Source organism: Fukomys damarensis, unplaced genomic scaffold, assembly GCF_012274545.1.
Source record: "Fukomys damarensis isolate Sample0158 unplaced genomic scaffold, DMR_v1.0_HiC HiC_scaffold_16, whole genome shotgun sequence".
Classification (NCBI taxonomy): domain Eukaryota; kingdom Metazoa; phylum Chordata; class Mammalia; order Rodentia; family Bathyergidae; genus Fukomys; species Fukomys damarensis.
This window is the reverse complement of record NW_022900928.1, coordinates 45,136,406-45,145,698: the sequence shown is the minus strand read 5'-3', so window position 1 is coordinate 45,145,698 and position 9,293 is coordinate 45,136,406. Positions and strand designations below refer to the sequence as shown.

General features: G+C 40.3%; 1 protein-coding gene across 1 annotated transcript in view; it reads right to left on the bottom strand.

Annotated features, from left to right (window-relative positions):
- The window catches only part of CUNH11orf97 (chromosome unknown C11orf97 homolog), a gene marked incomplete at its 5' end in the record, with an annotated part of 15,437 nt that extends 7,505 nt beyond the window's left edge, over positions 1 to 7,932 (bottom strand). Inside the window, 2 exons of the mRNA XM_010633777.2 lie at positions 3,802 to 3,906; positions 7,818 to 7,932. Of these exons, the coding sequence (XP_010632079.2) occupies positions 3,802 to 3,906; positions 7,818 to 7,932 (220 nt within the window). The remainder of the gene's footprint in view (positions 1 to 3,801; positions 3,907 to 7,817) is intronic.
- Between the last annotated feature and the right edge of the window lie 1,361 nt (positions 7,933 to 9,293).

Below are 9,293 nucleotides of genomic sequence, written 5' to 3'. Positions count from 1 at the left end.
AAAAAAAAAAAAAAAAAGAAGAACATATATCTACAAGGATGTTACAGGAATTTTATTTATTTTTGTTTGCTTGGGTGTTTTTTTGTTTGTTTCTTTTGTTTTTTGAGATAGTCTCCATGTGTAGTCCAGACTGGCCTTGAACACACTTTATAGACCAGACGTGGCTCAAATTTGCAGTGATTCTCTGGCCTCAGCCTCCTGAGTGTTGAAATTACAGGCATTCACCAACATGCCCAGCTGTTACAGGAATTTAAGAAGATAATTTATAAACAAAGCTCACCCTGTCAAGTGCAGAAGATATTTCTGTAAATGACAGCTATTAGTGTATTATCACCCTCATTATTACCTCTCATGCCAGCATTTATTGCATCCCACTGAGCCAACACATTTGTAGGCTGGAAGCCTCATACTCATAGCCAGAACACAGACCATCAGCCAGAGAAGGTGTCACACTCTTTCAGCTGACTCTCAGTATTGCTGGCCCTGAGCCAGCCTATGGACCTTCTCAATCAAGCTCTGCAGTGACACACTCCGCCTTTAAAGATCTGACGACAGTATGGCTCCTCTTCTTGGAAGACACATTTTGTAACACACACTCAAAATTCCATACAAAGCTTTTAGGGACTTGCATGGCTCCTGTAGCAGCTATCTGTAGATGTAAGAGTAAATATACTTGATCTGTTATCTTTCCCTCTTTATGGAGTGTTTCTCAATCAGGCTTTTGTTCTCCTGAGTTCCATGAAACTGCTCTTCCAGATTGCAAATTATTTTCCTCTTGAATGTCAAAGCCAGTAGCCCACCCATTATACTCACATCTTTGTAGCATCTGACACAACTCTTTACTTTTTCTGAAAACACTTTCTTGACTTGGTCTCTAGGTCACCACACTCCATTTGCCTGGTTTTGCTCCTACCTCTTTGACCAATTCATCCCATCCTGTTTGTTAACTCTTTCTGGCCTTCAAAATTTAGAGAACCTGGGGGCCAGGGATTACCTGGGATGGGGATTTAGCTCAGTGGTTCTGGTGCCTGCCTCACAAGTGCAAGGTCCAGAGCTTAATCCCCAGCACACACACACACACACACACACACACACACACACACACACACACATTGGAGAATCTGGGTCCTTTATGATTCCAAAAATGTATATTTCTAGTTTCTACCCTTCCGCCTAAAATCCAAAAATCCTACTTGACTTTACATTTATATGTGTGATAGGCCTTTCAAATTTAACATGTCCAGAGCCAAGCTCTATTTCTGTACCCTAGACTTTAGAAAACCTGCTTATAACATATCTTCTTCATATCAAGAAACAGCAACTCCCTCTCACTCAGTTGGTTAAGTCAAATCCTCACACTCCATGAGTCCACTGGCTAATCCTGCTGAACCTAAATATGAAATATTGCCTAAGTCTCACAGCTGTGTCAGGACCCAAGCTCCCACCGTCTCTCACAGGCCCAGCAACAGTTCCTGCGATAGCTTCTACTATGGTCCCCTTTGTCTGTTCTCTACACAGAAACCAGAGACACCGTTTACAAAGTAAATAGCTACACCTAGCATCCATATTCAAGTTTCTCCAGTGGCTTCTTATAATTAATTCTTAGACTAAATTTTATTTTCATATCACCTGGTCACTTCTCTGATCTTCTATACTTTTCCAGTCTGGTTTAGTTACACAGGCTTCCTTGATACTCTGAAACATGCCAAGTCTATGGCCACCTCAGGACCGTCTTGTTTCACTCAGACCTCTGAGTGTCTTTCTCCTTCATTCAGGTTTCAGTTCACACACCTCCATCTCATACAGGCTTTTGCACTCCACCAGGTTCACATAGAAACACTTCTCCTTTAAGTCACTCTAACCCTTTCTACTACTTCCTTTTATCTGCTTTTTTAAATTACAATTACCTGAAGTGACACATCTATTTGTACACTCCCTTATTGACTCTCCTACTCGAAAGAAAGCAACCCGAGGATAGCAACTTTATTTTGCTTACCACAAAACTTTGTGAAAGATATATGACATAGGTATTATGGCTCCCATTTTAGAATGAGTAACTTGAGATTTGGGAGGAGGCTTTTAAATTTTTCCAAGGTTATGCTTTTTAAGTAAGTGGCAGAACCAGATTCCAAACTCTGATCTGACCTCAAATCCCACTGACTTTCTATTCATTTTGGTGTCTAATGACCCACTATGGCTAAGACCAGTGGATTTTGTTCTGTCCTTTACTAGCTTGAGATCTGCAACATTTAACATGGTTGAAAGCACTTTCCTCAAACTTTGTTCCTTCCTCAGATGGCATGATATGAAATTATCCTGGTTCTCATCTTTTTTTGGGAATTTTTTCTCATTTTTCCTTTAAGAGCTCATTTTACTCACTGTTCTCCTCTCCCCATATATTTATGTTGACCTCTGGTGGATGGCATAAAAATGCAATACAGTCTCTATTTTGTGTAAATGATATTTTAAAAGCTTTCCTAGAAAATCAGTTTTTACTTCCTAGTCACTTAAACTGTCTCACAACCAAATGTATCCAGTAAGAATGATGCTATGTACAACTAGTTTATAGTTCTGTATGTAGTCTTTGAAAACAACAAAGTTAAATCCAAACTATAATAGTATAAACTTACAAAAAAAATTTTAACCACCAAGGAAATAGTACATATAGGCTGGGTTTCACAGCCAAAATGTAGTTCATTTTGCTTCCATTTATGGAGTTCAAAGTAGACTTTAATATTTCTGTGAGACATTGAGCAAATGTAGTCATGTCGATGGTCTCTCGTCTTATAAAAGAAGGTGATATAGCTGTTTCTATAGCTAGTTTAGAAACGTAAAGTGGGCCTGTTCATCTTGACTCTGAAATAATATACCTCTGGGCCTGCAGCATTTGCTCCTAGAATCCTGAGGTAATCTGAGACCCTCCTGCCCAGAACAATCCTCCTCAGAGAATATGAAGTTCTCTGAGCATAGGCGTCCTAATTTAAATTCTTTCATTTCTGTGAGTGATCACTGGCAAGAACATTTCAATAAAAACCTGATAATTGAAGAACATGAAATATGTACTCTGTAACCACTGAGAAGCATGAAAATGAGGGGTACTAGCAATTTCAAAAGTACATTTTTGGGAGGTTCTGGGGCTCCCAGAATATACCTGTTTCACATGAACCCCTAGTGAGAGCTGTCAATGCCCAGATCATGTAACTCATAATACTCACATATTCTGCGTTTGTGAGACTAAAATCTTTGGATGATTTGACCTGTTTAAATAACTTAATTCTTCTGGGTCAATAGTTAGGCAAGTGAACCAGTGGCATCAAACTTTACTTGGTAGAAATATAAATTCTTGGGCCCTACCCCAAACTTACTGAACCAGATGCCCTAGGAATGGGGCCAGCAGCCTGCTTTTAATAAGATCCTGGGTAATTCTGATACAATCAAAATTAGGAAACACTGTTATTAGCCATGCCTAGATTGATAAGCTGAAGATGTCACTGTTTTACAAGCATATGAAAAAGTTTTTTACTTGTCATTAAATGAAAATAACACCACAAAAAAATGGGGCAGCAAACTACAAACTGATATTTAGCTCATTTTTTTCTAAATATAAAAGTTTGGTTTTGGACATAGGCAAAATAATTAGAGAACTTCAAGAATTTCCCGAGAACGCATTAACCCATGTTTTCTTTTTATAGGTATAATTTTGTAATAAATGGAATAAATGTAATAGATGAAATATGCTGCTATCAAATAGGTAATTCTGTATTCATTTCACAAATATACTTTATTTGTCACTGAGATTACCTGAAGGTGCATTTTTAATGTGGCATTCATCTCTCTTGATATAAAGTTCTTCTTCCAAAACTTCCTTAATTCTTTTATGTGGCTCACAGTATAAAAATTTCTTCCCTGTAAAGTATTAAAAAAATTGGTCACTTATCATAAATCCTGCTCAACTTTCTAGCCCTTATACCTACATGAATAATTTTTTTTTTTTTTTTTTTTTTTTTTTGGTACCAGGGATTGAACTCAGAACCTTGTGCTTGTGAGGTTGGCAGTGGCACCACTGAGCTAAATTCCCAGTCCATGAATGAATAACTTTTAAAAAATACACATCATTCTATACACGTATCAAGACAATTTGCCCTGCAGATGCTATCTTGGAAAGATCTCTTCCATTGGAATTTCTGGTTCTCTGGGGAGTTCATACTTTCACGTAATTCCTGAACTTGTAGGCTAAGTTTCAGGGACTTAATTTATATATTATGAACAAATATGTGGAATTTTCTCATGAGCTTCAAGAAAATATATTCTTATTAAAGCTCTACTCTGCCAGGCAACTGGCTTAGACTTGAGGACAAAACAATGGACAAGAAAAATGTGAGCAGGGAGCTTCCAATTCAGGCACAGAATATAGAATGACTTCAGCATTTTTTAATCACTATTTTAAAGATCAAATCTGAATTACAGTTGTGAATCACTTATGGACATTTCCAACTTCCTCCTGGCCTCTAAATTTGGCCCTCATTACTACTACACCCAAGGACTAAATTATTTGTTCTAAATACCTTGGCTACATTTCTTTTCTTTTTACTTTTCGTTTCTTTTTTTTTTAAATTACAGTTTTACATTTCTTCTGCTCACCCCAGAGCACAGAGCTCTAGGGAAACAAAAGGTCTCTGTGCTCCATGGCCCTGCCTGTCAGCTCTCACTGCCAGCCTCTCACTGTTGCTTTCTGTGCTCCAGCCATGCGGCCCTTCTGTCTATTCCCACCTTTGCACATGACATCTTCTCTGACTGAACTTTCTCCTGATTTTTTTTTTTTTTTTGGCCCACATAATGCCTACTCAAAGTTTACATCTCCATTGTTGGTGGGAGTGCAGACTGGTGCAACCACTATGGAAATCAATATGGAGATACCTCAAAGAGCTGGGACTAGAGGTTCCATTTGACCCAGCCATCCCTCTGCTGGGTATCTTTCCAAAAGAATTAAAAGAATCATACCGCAGTGACATATGCGTACCTATGTTTATAGTGGCCCAGTTTGTAATAGCTAAAACTTGGAAACAGCCCAATTGCCCATCAGTTGGAGGCTGGATAAAGATTTTCTATAAAATGGAGTACTGCTTAGCCATAAAGAGTGAGAAACTAGAGTGATTCGTAGGAAAATGGATACATATTGAGGCCACACTCTTAAGCGAAATAAATAAGACACATGTGTAAATACCAAAAAGTTTTTCTGGTGTGAAAAACTAAAAGTGTAAATAAGATCCAAATTGTATAACTGACAATGTAAAATAGGAAGAAAAGGACTAAAGGTGTAGGGGAAATGGGAAGGGTGGGGGAAAGGAAATAAGGGAAAAGAAAAAATATGAGAAAAGGAAAAAATGGAAGCAAAGTCTTTGTAAATAGGGAAGGGGGAGTGGGTGAAGGGAGAGCACGGGAGTGGGGAAAAATGGGAATGAAGATCTGTCATATAAAGGTACAAGATCCCCATGATAAATGTAACTGTACTCTATACCTAAAAAGTACCAATAATGCCAGGCGTGGTGGCACATGTCTGTAATACCAGCACTCGGGAGGCTGAGGCAGGAGGATCACTGTGAGTTCAAGACCAGCCTGGGCTGCATAGTGAGTTCCAGGTCAGTCTCAACTACACAGTGAGACCCTGTCTCAAAAAACAAACAAACAAAAAAGTACCAATAAACTCAATGGAAAAATAATTTGGAGGCACCCACAATGCATTTGCATTTCATCAAGGCATTTGATAAGGTAGATCTGTAGATGTCAGAATGCCCATGACAAAGATGCTGTATAACAGATTGAGGGCTTCTAAAGACTACTTGGTCCTGTTGAAATCACCATGTAATTTGCTGATTTGGATAAAGGAACTACCGGCAAACTTGCCAGTCATGAGAGTAGCATAAACATAGGTGAATGGTTAAGTTGCAAAATTAGGCCTCAAGTGCTACTTCTATACCTGGAAGTGCAAATATCTATAGAATGGTATTGGTAGAGACAGATATTATGACTTGTATTTAGGACCAATCAAATACATAAGAACAGAATTGAAAAGGCCTGAATCAAATCTATTCAGGAGACCAGCACTGCAGAAAGGAAGAAGACAAACTAAGGAGTATCATAGATTGTATTTGTCTATTATGTTACTATAATGTCTGCTAAAAACAGCAAGATGTTATTTTGGATCTATTTAATAGAACTATAGCGTTCTGATCAAGAGCATTATAGTTCCACCACACTACATAATCAGATCAGACCTAGAATACTAGGTTCAGGAATTTAATTACTGGGCAGTGTAGGAAGACATCAGCCAGAATGGTGAGAGCACTACAAAAGATGCTAAAGGTAGCCCTGGTTATAATAAATTTAGTGTTCAAATAGCCTTTATATAGTTCAGGGATATCTACATGGGAAAAGACCTCTATTAGTCAGCTTTCCCTTCTCTGGGACAAAATATATTACCCCAACTTTATAAGCTGGTGAGTTTGGGCACCTGCACAAACTCATCACTTCTTCCCCTACAATTTGCCCAGCTTGGCATGTAGTTTAGACTCAATATATGTTGACTTGGTGACTGAATGATCAAGTCTACCCTTCACTCCTAGAGACACAGGGCTAAAACACCTTTAGATACTAGCATTTAACGGGAAAACTATCAGAAAGAACTTTAAGTAGGAATAATGAATCTGTATTACTCAAATACACTGAATTTAATTGCTCTCATTAAGGCCTCAGCATGCTGTTAGTAACAAAAGGAATGAAGTACGGTAGTCACAGTGGGGCTGATGCTGAGGGAAGAGGCCCCCTTCTCTGGGAGGCACTGAATCTGTGACTACTTTTTGATGAGGTCTCAGGAGACAAAGGTACATGGTCCATCACATCCTAAGTACTGAGGATTTCAGCCCCCAACACTCCCTCCTGGGGATGGCAAGGGCCTAGGGAACCTGGAAAACCTCCAGCTGCTCCCCAGAGATGCAATCAAGGAGATGCTGCCAGAGAGTTGGAAGCTCTCGCATTCCTTTTTGGCCCTATAACATTCACCATCATTCCTTAGCACCCACTGAAGATCTCTGGTTGCAAGAAACCATGAAATAGCTGTAAATTCACAAAACAATGTGGGTGAGCACAGAAACCTGGCGAAGATTCAAATTATAACCCAGTCAGATATGGTCATTATTTGAATAGTGTTGTATGTTTGGTAGGGCAAAGAGGAAATGGCAGTATGTTAAAATGTGGTCCGTAATAGTGAGGTTCTAAAAGAATCAGGTAATAATTTATCAATTTAAGAGTCTCAGATGAGAGTTGAAGTGCTTTAAGTATTTCTCCAGTTCCAATTGAGTGAAGTTGCAAATTATTTCCTTTCTTCTGTTCTCTACTTTAATTTTCTGATCTATAAAATGAAGGAATATGCAAAATGATCTGCTTGTTTCCCTGTGCATTTATACTCATAGATATATATAATGTACATGTAAATGTGAGTCATACGTGGATATATATATGTGTACACACACACACACACACACACACATATATACATAGCTATATAATATTCAGGCTAATGTCACTATCCACCCATTAAGTGGAAGGTGATCCTGGGCTCAGAGGCCTTTTGTGAAAGAAAGCTTAGGCAGGAGCTTTCCTCCACGCTGCCCTCACTTGCCTCTCTCTGCCAAAGCAGCGCCTTCCTTCACCCCGCCCAAACCAAGGCGGCTTCAGCCAGTTTCATTCCAGCGTCCTCTAGCTTCTCTTCCAGTGGTTCTCCACAACCCACCTCCCTCCTTGCCAAGAGCGGAACTCACACGGTCTGCGGGGTTCCTGAGGGGCGCCGGCCGGCTCCCCGCGCGCTCTGCCCCCCAGCCCTGTGGGCTGCCGAAAACTCGGGCTCCGCAGCCGCGGCCACCACCAGCGCTTCCTGCTGCCACATGGCGCGGTGTCTTGGCTTCAAGAAGCAGGCAGGCCTTCTCTGCTCTGATCAAGCTGCCTGGCAACGCAAAGCGTCTTCGGTTGCCATAGCGACAGAGGAGCCTAGTTCAACTTCTGAAGGCCCCAGGTGCGGCCTCTGGGGTGCCAAAGGTGCTGAAATTCTGGAGCTGCGATTCCTTATTGAACAAAGCAAGGGACGTAGCATTACTTTCTAGTTTTTCCACACTAGCTCTTCAAGAGAGGCTTTTCAGATCCCTGATGGGGAAACGAAGTTCAAAAACACAGGAAAACATCTAAGACCACACAGTTGGAAGTGGTGCAGCTGGAATGTTAACTATGAATGCCTGATTCCAACTGGATAGGTCACCACCTGGAACCGAAAAGATGTATGGAGGGCGAGCAAGAATTGGACAGGTGAATTCAAGATACGGTCTCTGGTTTAGTGTCACACCTGTTGCATCCTGTTCCCTGCTACACACAATGTGATTGAATAAGTGAATATTGAGGATTCCCAACTTTTGGATTGCAAATTACTATTAGTTTTTAAATTTTTTTGTACCTGGGATCGAACTCGGGTCCTTGTGCTTGCGAGGCAGGCGGCGGAACCACTGAGCTAAATCCCCGGCCCGTAAATTATTAAACAATTATAACTTCTCGAATACTGTCTCAATCCGTATTGTTGGGAAAAAAGGAAGAAAAAATAAAGGTACGATCTCAACTGCACAGGTGTATTTCAGAACAAACCTGAGAGGGACAGCCCTGGCACTTAGGCCTGACCAGTAACTTGTACAGGCTACAAGGTTTTTTATACGATCATGAGCATAAAAGGGGTCTGTGAAAGGAAAAGATCAAAATGGAACTTGAAAGGGAAAGGTTCAGTGGAAAGGAGTTGTGGCTCCCTGCCAGGGAAAAGGCTTGAGAACATACAAGGGAGTGGTGGCTGCCTGTTAAGAGCAGTGCTGAAGAATGGTGGGAGTTATGGGGGTGTCACCATGATAACTGGGCCTCATTAACCCGTGATTATACATCTTTAGTGGGTGTAAAAGTCTAAGGGTGGGAACAGGCTTAGTGTTCTCTGGTCAGTCTAGGATGGCTGTGGTCAGACTCCTTCATGTACAGTTACTAATTTTACAGGAGAGGACATCAAGATCAGAAAAGTTAGATTTGAAGAGCAAGGAAGAAAATCCATAGTTTTTTTTTATTTAGAGAATGAAGTTGCTTTTGTTTTTTCTTTTTGTACTCATTTAAAAAAGAAATATGGGGCCGCAGCTTTAGCTCAGTGGTTCTGCTGCCTGCTTTGAAGTGCAAGGACCCGAGTTCAAGCCCTGGTACAAAAAAAAAAAAAAAAAAAA